The sequence below is a fragment of the Parasteatoda tepidariorum genome, chromosome 2 (genome assembly GCF_982258835.1).
Source record: "Parasteatoda tepidariorum strain Cologne lab strain chromosome 2, Ptep-v5.0, whole genome shotgun sequence".
NCBI classification, from domain to species: domain Eukaryota; kingdom Metazoa; phylum Arthropoda; class Arachnida; order Araneae; family Theridiidae; genus Parasteatoda; species Parasteatoda tepidariorum.
The window spans coordinates 79,057,004-79,070,674 of NC_141756.1; the positions used below are offsets into that span (position 1 = coordinate 79,057,004).

General features: G+C 30.2%; 1 protein-coding gene across 1 annotated transcript; it reads left to right on the forward strand.

Moving 5' to 3' along the window:
* Nucleotides 1-694: 694 nt before the first annotated feature.
* Nucleotides 695-11,366, forward strand: LOC139425013 (sulfotransferase 1B1-like). The gene is made up of 2 exons (XM_087157583.1): nt 695-919; nt 10,329-11,366. Exon 2 carries the CDS (start codon nt 10,337-10,339, stop codon nt 11,237-11,239), a length of 903 nt encoding a protein of 300 aa, XP_087013709.1. The 5' UTR covers nt 695-919; nt 10,329-10,336; the 3' UTR covers nt 11,240-11,366.
* The last annotated feature ends 2,305 nt before the right edge of the window (nt 11,367-13,671 follow it).

Sequence of the window (13,671 nt, forward strand, 5' to 3'; positions counted from 1 at the left end):
TGAACTGAAACAAAAAAACACATTACTTACTGGTCTTAAACAAGAAGCGTTAAACGCAATTATGAACATCTACGTAAATGGAAAACCCCTTTTAGATTTCTGTGCAGAAACCTCTGTAAATCATTGGCTTTATTGTGGAACTGGCAAACGTCATATTTGATTCATTTAAAAAACTCAGTACCCTCGGATAAATTGACATTCCAGATAACTTGACCTTTGTCATTTAAATTATCTCATAAAAGAAATAAATTATTTCATAAAAGAAATACTAGGTTTTACTATTAATAACCTAATATTTCTTTTATTACTTTGTAATGTAATCCTAGTAACTACTAATTCATTGTGCAATTTATATAAATGTTAGTAATAAATAAGAGAAAATTATATTTTTATTTATTTAGAAGCTACGGGTTAGTTTCAAAGGAGGACGGGTACATAGTTGGACAAGCCGTCCTCGGGGACGGGTAAAATTTCGGAGTTTTTTCGAGACCTGTTTCTGAACTGTAAAAACTCTTAGTAAATCTCCACTCTGAAAATGGTGACAACTACTTTTTGTTGGATAAAACGATCTCTGAAGCTTTGTTTTATAACCAGGAAGTGTCGTTTTTGAGAACTGCAACTCTCATGTCACGTGACACTCATCGCGTGTATCTTTTCAAGGTCTGAATATTAATGTTTTATTTTATGTTTTATTACTCTTCGTTTTTCAGATTTCACTTTCTCTTTGTGTATCCTCAATTGAGGGAGAAGTCTTTTCCTTCCTCACTGGTTGTAAAAATGTTTTGTCAAAATGCGTCATTAAATTTCTATATTGCTTAAAAGGATGCTTCTTCAACGGTGCTAGTTTAGCTCATTCATAAATTAATCAATTTCAAAGAACTTATTTTTAGATATTCATCGCACTCATCGCCTTGAAAAGGTAAGATTTACTACCTATTTCCTATCAAGATTATGAGACTGAGAGTATAAAATAAATATAGTATGCAAAAATTATAAATATATTTTTTGAAAAAAAAAAAGCTATTTCAAGATATATTAAACTTAAATATAAATAATAAAATAAGGATGCATGCATTTATGTTGCACGTAGTATATATTACATATTAGAATAAATTGATTATAAATTAGCTATATTATTAAATAGCAATATATAAGACTATAATTCTATATATTTGATAAGAAATATAAATATAAAAATACATATTGGACTACATATACATATACAAATACATATTTGACTACATATACATATACAAATACATATACAAATACATATACAAATACATATACAAATACATATACAAATACATATACAAATACATATACAAATACATATACAAATACATATACAAATACATATACATACATATACAAATACAAATACATATACAATTTAATTACAATTTTCCCAATTTTTTTAAAGCATATGAAGCTTTCACACTTTAGATTCAGTTATTTATAAATTATTTGAATAAGACATCGTGAAAAATTTATTTTTAGCGAAAATATTCCCCAAAATTGTTTATAGAATTCTGCTATGACAAAAAATTATTATTTTTTTAGCATATTTTTTATTCCTATTTTCTTTCTTACTTTAAAATACTTCAGGTGTCTGCTTTGATTTTGACAAAAAACATTTCGTTAGAAAAAACTTAGAACTTTCGTAAAAAGAAAATAAAAACACTTTTGCATTATATTTTTAAGATAGAGGTAAATGAAATCGATAAATGGAATCTTGGTTAAAAAATTAAGAAAATAAATTTAGAAGAAAATACATACGCATATATTATTTTATAATTATTATTATCAATTTTTCGTAACTATAAGGGACTTGAAATTTCAGTTAAGTGTTTCATTTAAAATTTTCTTGGCTTTGGATTTTGCTTTTTGATTTAGATTTTGTTTTGGTTTCTTTATTGTTTTGATATCATATTAGTCGTATTACTAGGAGAAAAAAATAATAAATGCAAAGGAGATTCCTCTTACATTGCTAAAATTTTCATTCAAAACATTATGGTAAAATAACAAGCAGCAGCTTGTCCATCCGTAAAGTTTGCAGGAAATAACATATGGTTACGGTTTTTTGACCATTTACAATTAGCATGGTTTCAAATCCCTAAAAAAGAAATTTAACTGAATATTGGAGTTAATTTAGCAGTATATGGCCCTGTCATCTATGCATGAATGAGAGTATTGTATTTCAATAGCCCTGGGTCACAAATTGGAGAGTGCGGGACCTTCTTCATAAGGAAGGGAATTGAAGAAGCATTGTAATGTCAATGTTTTTTTAGAATTAAGCTATTGAGTACTGAAATTCGGAGATCTCTTAGAGAAAACATGGTGGACCTGATTTCTCAATAACTAATGCGCGTAACTTAAACTAGAGATTGAATTTTTGAAAACATTTGCAAAATTCGTTAAAAAATCTCTTTGTTTAAATACAAGTCGTTTCATTTCAAATTTTGAAGATTTCATTAAGAGTGGTGCATATGCTTCTAAAAATTAAATCAATCGACTTAAAGAAGTGCTTTTTCGCTTCTACTCAGTAAAAACCTTCTTTATCAAGGAAGTTTTCTATGACTCTCTGTCCTAAATCTTATTCAAAATGGACTTAGAATTTTTAAAAAAATATCCTTGACATAATATAATAATAAATAAACTTATGTTTAAAAATTGAATTTTTTTAATTTCAAAATTCATTTAATCTTTGAACTAACGTGTAACAAATACTGCTGCATTTTAGTTTTTTTTCTCCATTTAGTCAAGTAATTATCTGTGTATATCAAAAATTCGTAAGGGCCATCGCCGTTGTTTGTAGTGTTTAGCTTAATGTTACATTTTGTTATATTGAGCAAAAACTATGAGATTTATAGATTTGAAAATACTAAGGTGTACAGAAAGATGTACTGGGGGAACAATGGAATAAAAAAATTAACATTCGATAATTAATTCAAGAATTATTAAGTGTTAGTGGTAAACTTGTACTCAAAAAATACCACACAAGCCTCTCTAAAGCCCGTAGTAATGCAATTTAAGAACCGAAATTTAGCGTGCATAATGGGTATTTTTAATTATAAACTTATCGTGTTTTTTTTTCGAAATTCCAATTGGTGGAAAGTTAATGCAATTTTAAGTGCTTTTTTGCGACTTTAGTACATTTGCTTTATGAGTATTTATTCATGGTTATAAAAAAATTTCTCATTCCAATTCGATCTTTCATTAGAACTTAAGGTTGTAGTTATAGATTGTTAACCACAATCTTTCAATCAAGCATAAATTTAAAACATAAAGTAAGAAGTAAAGCGCGAAGTTAAAGTAAAATAAAGCATGAAGTGGAAAGTAAAGTAAAATGTGAAGTTTCAAACTAAAAGGTAAATTCTAGAGTAACTTGCAAAATAAAAGGCTAGGTAAAATAAAGTGAAGCTTAAAGTAAAGCAAAGCGTAATATATATTGTATTGCGTATATTATTGTATATATATATATATATATATATATATATATATATATATATATATATATATATATATATATATATATATATATATATATATATATATATATATATATATATATATATACACACACTCTTGTGCAAATTAATTGAAACAAACTCAATAAATTCAGAAAACTAAGAGAAAATGCTATTTTATTTAAATTTATACAACTCAAAAATTTTTAGTACATAATATGATCTCCACGACACTTTATTAACATTTGGACACGATTCGGCATGGGTTCCACTAATTTTTTACAGTCATTTATAATATTTGTGTCCCTGTACCACACATGAATTAACGCCGTGATTAGCTTCTTCATAGTTTTACAGTCCATATTTAATAGGCGATTCTTGCATATGGCCCAGAGATTCTCAATTGGGTTGATATCCGGAGAGTTCCCTGGCCATTCCGATGTCTCAATTTGATTCTCAGACATGAATTTCTTGACAATTTTGGACGTATGGCAAGGAGCTAAATCCTGTTGAAAAATCCCTGTTCCATCAGGGTATCGTTTCTTCAACTCTGGAACAACTTTTTTACCCAGAATAGTAATGTACTGCTCAGAACGCATCATACTGTCAATAGGCTGCAAAGGTCCAACCCAACCCCATTGTAACCGAAACAACCCCAAAACATCTTCTTTAAAAAACACGAAAAAAAAAGTTTGTTTCAACTAATTTGCACAAGGGTATATATATATATATATATATATATATATATATATATATATATATATATATATATATATATATATATATATATATATATATATATATATATATATATATATATATATATATATATATATATATATATATATATATATATATATATATATATATATATATATATATATATATATATATATATATATATATATATATATATATACATAATTTTGTTCCCAATTAATACCATATTAATCTTTTTAAACAATAAAAAAAGAAACAATGAAACTTTTAAAATTATTGTTAATATAAAAATTCCTTAAGCTTAACAGAGAAAATTCTTTCTCAAGTTCATTGTTAGAATACATTGTTTAAAATGTCGATCGATATAAAATATAATAGGTTTGCTGGTTTAACTTCTTTTGCAATTTGACATCTTAAAGTTTGTGTTCGGTTAGATCTGAGGGAAAAAAAATATCCAACATCGTCCATTAAAATGCTTAAACACTTCCTAAAAATCCCTGCTTTATTTGCAATAGGATATTGATGGCACGGATTTTCACTTGCGATTGCCTCCAGTTTGGTATTAGTCTTGTGGAACGAAACATTTAAAAAAAGCGGAGATGGAGCGAAAATGATTGAGACACGCAGTGAAAATTCCAATAATTTGAGTTGCCAGTCTTCTAAATTCAATGATGAGTCAACTTATGATGCAGGAATTGAGAAAAATTTTACAACATGTAATAGTGAAACAAGTTTGGACGATGATACCAGATACAACCTACCAGAAACTCTGATGCCAATCTGTTGTCAGTGGGTGCAAAATAAAGAACATTTCACACCAGACGCTGAAGAGAATGTCACCGAAAAAATAGATCCGGTCCATGTTGAAGAAAACTTGACACGCCATCTCTTTGTCAAAGACGAGACAGCAAGCATGAGTGAAACTCCCTCAAATGCTGATATCCCTTTAAACTTACAACTATATAAAGGTGTTGCAGAAAGAGGTGAAATAGATGGTCATCTTGAAGAAGTTTCAGTATCGAGCAAGTTCAAGGCTAGCACAAAGATATTGATGCAGGAGAAGAAAATCTCAAAGATGGTAATCGCAAACAACAACCAGATCTATGCTAACCACTATGCTATAACATCAAACATCAGTGAAACTTCATCAAAGTCTGATATCCCTTCACAATTACAACTAGATGAAGGTGTTGCAGACAACTACGAAGTAGGTGATCATTCAGAAGATTTAGTGTTGTGCGAATGGAACAACAGCAGAACGGTTTTATTGCAAAAGCGGAAAAAGTCTCCAAATTATAAGCGTTTAAGACGAGCCTTTCGAGCAATTGGTACATCTCTATTGCGTTCGCTGATATGCTGTGGAAGTTGTCGGAAAGCTTAAATTTTTGTTTTGATCCTTAGACTTGTACATATTTGTTGCTATTTAAAGGAGAAAAAAAACATGAAATAAGCAGGAAATTGAAAATAATTGCAAAATTTATTAAAGAACTGAAATGCGTGTAAACTTTAAAACTGATTTGGTTTGACTTGAAGAAAAGATATGTCTGCGATAAATGGAACTGAAAACGAATGATGATTTGGTTAAAAATCAGCCAAGTGACAGTAAATTGAAAGTAAGAGAAAAGTGCACTTAAGGCAGATAAATATTTAACAAGACAATAGTACTAAAGTGGAAATTCCTTAAAAAATAAAGACTAAAATTGTAATACTAAATTTAATTCCAAATCACTGTTAAATAGCACTCCTGACCACAAATATAATATAATCAACTGCTAAGCTATTGCAATAGTTTAAAATTTCATCAATTTATTTCTTCAAAATTACAAAAAAATATTAAAGAATTTAAATTTAATCTACTATGTAAAAGCGCATAATATATTCACATTTAATTTTTAAGTATGCTTGGATGAAAATACATATAAAATGTATGTAAAAAGTGTAAATGATATTGAAATTGGCATGTAAGGGTACATAAAATTCTATTTATGTAAGTATGAATGGAAGTATGAATGAGAGAATGAATGGTTTAAAATTATAAACAAAATTACAAACCTTAATATCGCTAAATAATTGAAAAAAAAAGACTTCAAAATTCAATTTAGGATTGATGAAATTTTAATTTATTTCTAAAGTTTTGCTATTATAATCTTGAAAATCAACTAATGTAAATGTATGAGGTAAGGGTTGTACATTTGCCTTAAGTCACTTTTCTCTTAGAGTGTTATTAACATCATTGTGTCAAAAGAGAAAGGTTTTAGACTGATCAGATGTTGGTTTTGTTGAAAGATTAAGGAATGATATGATGTTGGTGTTAGAGAAAGAAATGTGATTGGAAAAGATGTTGGAACTGTAGAGACTGGATTAAGACTGTTTTGATCTTGGAATTTTGAAAGTGCTATGATATGGTCAAATATTGCTTTTTTCCTGCTTTTTCTTTCGGTAAAAAATTTTGTATTGAGGGCTGGAGTTTAAGTGCTCAATGATTTATGTATATGTTTGGCAAATAAATCAAAATTTTAAAACAATGCTTTTGTGTTTTGATGTGAACTATTATTTTCTTCTCATAAAATCTCTGATAGCATCTTGTTCATTTTAAACAAAATCACCTCAATTTTTTAAGGCGATTTCTCTCTTTATTGAAAAAAAAAAAACGTTGCCACTATTTTGAGAGTGCAACTTAATATTACATTTTGTTTTGCTACGCAAAAGCTATGACTTAGAAACGTGCAGTTAAAAAGGAGTATGAAAAATGTTTAAAAAATGGAGAAATACAAAATTTTAAATTTTATACTTAGTTAGTGAATTATTTACTGTTAATTCGGAAGTAAAAAAGATGTTAACTTCCCTGTAATTCATAGAAAATCAATTACAGAGTTGAAATTTGACGTGGTGAAAGGGCATTTTCCATTTACAAACTTATCGCAAATTTGTTTTGAAATTTTAATTCAATGTAATTTTTTATAAAAAAATTGCTAAATTTGTACGTAGTTGATAATCTGTATTTTATATATACTGCAGATATACTGAAAAATATTCAGAATTAAACTACGGTTTAAAGTATCAGCACTTTGGGAGCGTCATCCGAGAAATATCTTTAACTGTAAAATCCATTTTAACCCATAAAATATTGTACCCTAATTTTTACAACAATAATTATTTAATTGGAGTGATTTTACTGTAATAAATACTGAAAAATTACGGTATATGAATTTTTTTGTATCGTAATCCATGCCAAGAATTAAAACTCTATTTTACGATAAAAAATGACCAAACGAGATCTGGGTGAGGTCAAGTGTTTAGAATGAAGTAGCCACTCATTGCACATCAAAATGGCAATTATTACCAAATATTTTTTGTTATCCGATTATGTTTCTTTTCTGTTTATTCACATTAGATAATCGTCAAGTTTTAATTTAAAGAACAAAAATATACCTTATGCACTAATTTCAACATTTCTTTTTGAAATTTAAACTTCCCTCAAAAAATCTTATTGTTCTTATCAATGAAAAACAAAGTTTTATGCAAATGTTTGGATCTATTTTTTATCTAGCAGAGTAAAATTTCCTAAAAAATAGTTAACAACGTTAATTAGGGGTTAAAAAAGAATTTAGTTTCTTAGAAGAAAATTTATAAACTTGTCAAGAATAGAAAATTCCAAACATCAATGTTGAAAGCAATGTTTTTTCTTCTTCTTTTAAACTATTTTCAAATAAGACTTAGAAGAAAAATATAAAGCTTATACTCTAATTTCGTTAGAATAAAACTTTTGCTCGTGAATACGATTTGGAATTCAAGAGAAAAGTGACGTTCTATAGTTTTCTCTCTATTGTAAATCTTTCTCTACTTTATGTGATAAGAATAATTGTCAAACATTGTCGTAAGTTTTTTTTTATCATAACAACTAACAAAATAGATGCAACAGTTTTTGAAGTGGGAAAAGACTAAAATAGAAACTTAAAACGAATTTTAATAATTTTCTACATTCAAAAACTTTATATATATATATATATATATATATATATATATATATATATATATATATATATATATATATATATATATATATATATATATATATATATATATAATGAAGTTTTAAATTTTATGCAAATTTCCCCTTTTTGAAACAAATTTTTCTTCTATTTAAGTAAAAAGGGCAGGGAAATCAGTCCATGAATAGTTTCATGAAGAAAAAAAAGTTTATTGCTCATTCTTTCTTGCTATGCAACCCTAAATTTTTCTTTATCTCTGAAAGCAATATTAGTTATGGTATTTTCACGTTGTAAGAGTACGCTATATGTTGTATACTGTATTCTCCGTTTATTTCGTAAAAATTTTTTAATGCGAATTTTTATCATTCATCCTTAATTATTAGTTCTAAAGCTATTTTACCACTTGTTACCTTAATTTCAAAAAATATTTTGGCATGATACATAATAGCACTGAAATGTCGAATTAAGGAGAGAGTGCATTGCTAAAAAGTAATTCACAAAACAAGATCGGCTACAGTAATAATGTATACAGAAAACCTGAAATTCTCTACGAAAATGGGAATGAGTGTGAGTGCGCTGTGATTTTAAAAAAAATGACTCTCTAACTCTATTTTAATTAGGTTTCTTTTTAAAAAAAATTATAGAATCCAATTTATTTTTTATACGCAAAATAACTGTATCAACTCACCCTTCGATTGTTTTAGAGCTAACTATCAACAGCATTTTTTACATTTTGGATGCGTATCATGAGTCAAAACAAAGCACTTCTTTTAATTCTTTCAACGCTGATATTTCTTTTAATAGTTTTCACAAGATTTTTTGTTCACACATGAATTCTTTTCATAATTAAAAAGAAATATCAATAGTTTATAGATATTATTGGGAGTACAAATTAGTTCGGTCCGTTTTTAAAAGATGGCTCTGCAGGGATCTGTCCAGGCCGAATTTACTACCGTTTAGCGGTACCTTCACAAATTCAATTTTAGGTAAAGCGGTAGTTTCACAAATTCAACTTTGGAAATTTTCTTAAAATTTTATTTTTGTATCCCTTAAGAAACGATAAATCTATATTTTTACCATGTTTTTGTGTTGACTTTTTAATATAATTTTTAATTTTTCACAAATTATGTCAAAATTTTCACAAAATAGGTACCTTTCAGAAAAACCTAGACAGACCCCTGCTCTGGCTGTTATGAATGTTTCATAGTGACAGCTGGTTTCGGTGGTTTCAGAGAGGTTAGACATATGTCAATAATATTCAGTTTATATCGCTTTGAGTTTCATTAAAAACCGCTTTTCACTCTGTTGAATAGGTCAAATTTTGAGGTAACTAAGCAGCATTTGCGGGAGATTTTATTTTTCTGCTTTATTTGGAAGAAAAAGTACAGCTGAAGGGCATCGAATGTTTGCAGAAGTTTGTGGTGACAATTCTCCAGCTGATAAATCATGTAGGGAATGGTTTCGACATTTCAAGATCAGTGAATGGTGTCACTATGTGAATGGTGAATGAGGAATGGTGTCACTATGTGAATGGTGAATGGTATACTATGAGCTGCTACAACCTGACGATTCCATTACGAGAGGATGGTATCGGCTACAATTGATTTGTTTGAGCCGTGCATTACGAGAAAAACGGCCGGAATACGAGCAAAGGCATGATAAAGTTATTCTTCTGCATGATAATGGTCGACCTCAAGTCGCAAAAATCGCAAAAAATTATTTAGAAACGCTTAAGAGGGGTATTTTACCGCACCCGCCGTATTCGCCGGACAATGCTCCTTCTGATTATTGGTTGTTCCGACTGATGCAGCATGAGTTGGCAGGTCATCGGCTCACTTACTTCGCGGAAATCGAGAATTGGCTCCTAACTTGGATCGCCTCAAAAGACGAGACATTTTTTCTGCACGGAATTCGAAAATTTGCCTCAGAGGTGGAAAAAAGTAGTAGCCAGCGATGGACAATACATTGATTAATCTGTTCATTCATTTTGTTTTGAAATAAATGCATTTTTTGCCGCAAAAATAACGGACCGAACTGATTTGTACTCCCAATATATTGATATTTATCTCTCTAAGAAACACAACTCACTCTTCTTGTTTATCTATTTAAAAAAAAACACTTATCACATTTGTTCTTTTCCTTTTAGAATTCATAATGGCTGTCGAACCAACCGAGGAAGGAACAGACATTTTTATGCTCAGAGGCTTTCCATTTGCCAGACATTTCAAAAAAGAGATCATAGAAGGTATTATGGATTTCATGCCAGAGGATGACGACATCATCATAGCCACTTATCCCAAGACAGGCACGACGTGGATGCAGTACATCGTCCTGCAAATATTGACCAGATCGGAAAGCTTTCCGTCTTTCAATGACATGCTGGAGAAAGTCATCCCATTCCTGGAACAGTCCGGTGTGTCTGCCGTCGAAGCAATGACTACAAAACCTCGCGTTTACAAGCACCACTTGCCATACAACGCTGTCAAGAAAAATCCAAGGACTAAAATAATTTATGTTTATCGTAAACCCGATGATACGCTGGCATCTTTTTACCACATGAGGAAAATTATGAACGAAAAGCTTGATTTTGACGAACATTTCAATAGTTTCGTGAAGGGCACCATCTCGTACGGGAGATATTTCGAACACATTTTGTCCTATTTGGAACACAAGGAAGACGGGAACATTTTGTTTGTTTCGTACGAGGAGTTGCAAATTCACAGGAAAGAAGAAATACTACGTATCGCTAAGTTTTTGGGTGAAGAACATCACGATGCGTTAATCAATCACGCAAATGAGTCCATTTTGAATAAAATAATTGAAAAAACTAGTTTTGATTACATGAAGAAAAATTTGAAATTTTCTGTGCCCAAAGATCCGAAAGAAGATTTATTTTCCAAGAAAGACATTCCTAAAAAGGACGTGAATTTCTTCAGGAAAGGCATCATTGGGGATGGAAAGAACCTTTTGACAAAAGAACAGCTTGATCAACTCAAATCTGTTGCTGAAGAAGTAATGCAAGGAACTGCAATACTAGCAGAATGGTATAACCACTAAATTTAAAATGTATAACCACTAAATTTAAAATAAATTGTTTTTAAAAAATAATGTACACGATGTTGTGTCATAATGTTGGATTGCATTTAATATTGATAAAACTAGAGATATTATTTGTAAATTGCACTGTTTTGAGAATAAGTGACGGAATTTAAAACATTTTTGCATATTGTGACTACAAAGTGGTATAAATATGTATCGAATAAATAGTTTTCCAAGAATGGAAAACTTCTTTATTTAAAAAATATTGTTGTCTGGTTTCTGAAAAGTTTTGTTCAATTTGAAGATTTAAGGATACATTTCATCTAGTTCGCATAATTCAACACAACAATGTGCTCAGCTATGACCATGACCGCTATCAATATATATATATTTAAATTCTTGTATGAAAAAAAATAGGAAAGTGAGTCAGAACATTTTCCCGATAGGGAGAACACAAATTATTATTTAAGTGAGTATAAACAACGCCGTTTATAAGCTCTGGTGAATTATTACAGGAGTCAATATGGCAAATCAAAACTAAATAAAATTTAAAATTGTCTAATAGCACTTAATTTCTAGCGAAAAGGAACATACATTTCAATCTGTCATTTAAATAAATGAAATTGTTTTTGATAATTTTAATAATTCCTTTTTAACAAGAGCTTCATGTACTTTAAAACCTTTTTTTCTTCTGATTCAAACATCAGATAAACTGAATATAGTATATTATAAGGAGTATTCGTTAGGGCGTTCACATACATCAGAGAATGTCAATTAGTTTTTTTTAAATTTTGTATCCTTTACCAACTATTAATGTAAAATTATGATACGCAAGACATTGGTCCCGCTGCGATCAGTGTGCGGATGGGTGACCACTTGGATCAGTCTGCGTAGGGACCGAGGGTGTGCGGTATTGGTCCTCGTTAAACTGTGCTACCGTAAAGTGCTTGACTTCGCGTGTAGGTCGTCGGGCTACCGAAGCGGGGGTGCCATACCCTCCGCAGAGGATCAAAATTGTGATGGCATGTCTTCGGATCATCCTCCGGGATGTTTCCCAGACCGTCGCCAATAGCCCATTGTGCAGCTCTAGTGCGACGTAAATTAACAACAACAACAACAACGCAAGACATTGTAAACGAATAATAACAATTTGAGAAACAATTCTGTGCGTTTGAGTGCCGAAATGATTGTGATAATCAGAGGCATTATATGATTAAAACAAGCAAAACATTTTATTTTATGACAACTTTTATTGTTTTAGTCTACTTCTGGCATCCTTACAAGTCCTGACACCTTTAAACCTTACGTTCATAAAAACCGACATTTTTATCTCTCTCTGTAAGATTGTAAATACTGGAAATGGATGGACATTTTGAAATTGTTTGGTTGGAATTTAGGAAAAGTGTTAGCACTACGTTTAACTATTTTAAATAATGTTTTGAAAGGGGAGTTTAAAAATGCTGAGAAAAACGGTTAAACTGTAAGATATTTACCTACAACAGTTTTTATTTGCAGAAAATATATTAGTGAGTCAAGAATATTGAACACAGGTAGGTTGTTATACATTCATTAGCAATATATGAACATTTCATTTTTGAAAACCATTATTCAGCTGATTTCATTTCCAATCCATGCATACACTTAGAAAAATAATGGTTAGAAGCAAAAATAGACAAACCGCAGTAGCTGAAAGAAATACAGTTTTTCTCTCTCGGCTGCTGTGCTAGTTTTGTTTCTTACCTTTATTTTTCATTGGCATTTTTCAATTTTATATTTCAAATCACTTTTGTTTGATCTCAGTCACGTCTGACACGTCTTGATAGTAGCCGCCTGTTTTTGTGAGCTCGAAACATGGTCAGTTATTTTCAATGTTATTTCTAATTAGCATATTTTTGGAGCAAATGAAGTTTTTAATCAAGTATTATCTAACCACTTCAGTTAATTGGAATTATCTGTTCAATAAATGAGTATTACTCGGCACATATATGTTGGGTTCGACTAATCGGCAACAACTGATGAGAATAGATAACCACGTTCAAGTACATGGTATAAAAATTCAATAGCCGGGCAACCAGTACATCCCTAGTTTACGTTGTCAGTTTATGTAATTATTTACAAATACATTTTTGGACTTAATTTTCAACGAAAAAGATTTTATAAGCGGGAATGTGATTGCTTTGAATATTTAATTGTTGACAGTTGCTGTAGTTCATTTACGTCGCACTAGAGCTGCACAATGGGCTATTGGCGACGGTCTGGGAAACATTCCTGAGGATGATCCGAAGACTTGCTATCACAATTTTGATCCTCTGCAGAGGGGATGGCACCCCCACTTCGGTAGCCCAACGACCTGCACGCGAAGTCGAGCACTCGTCGGTAGAACAGTTTAACGAGGACCAATATCGCATTCCCTCGGTCCTTACGCAGACTGATCGAAGTTGTCACCCACC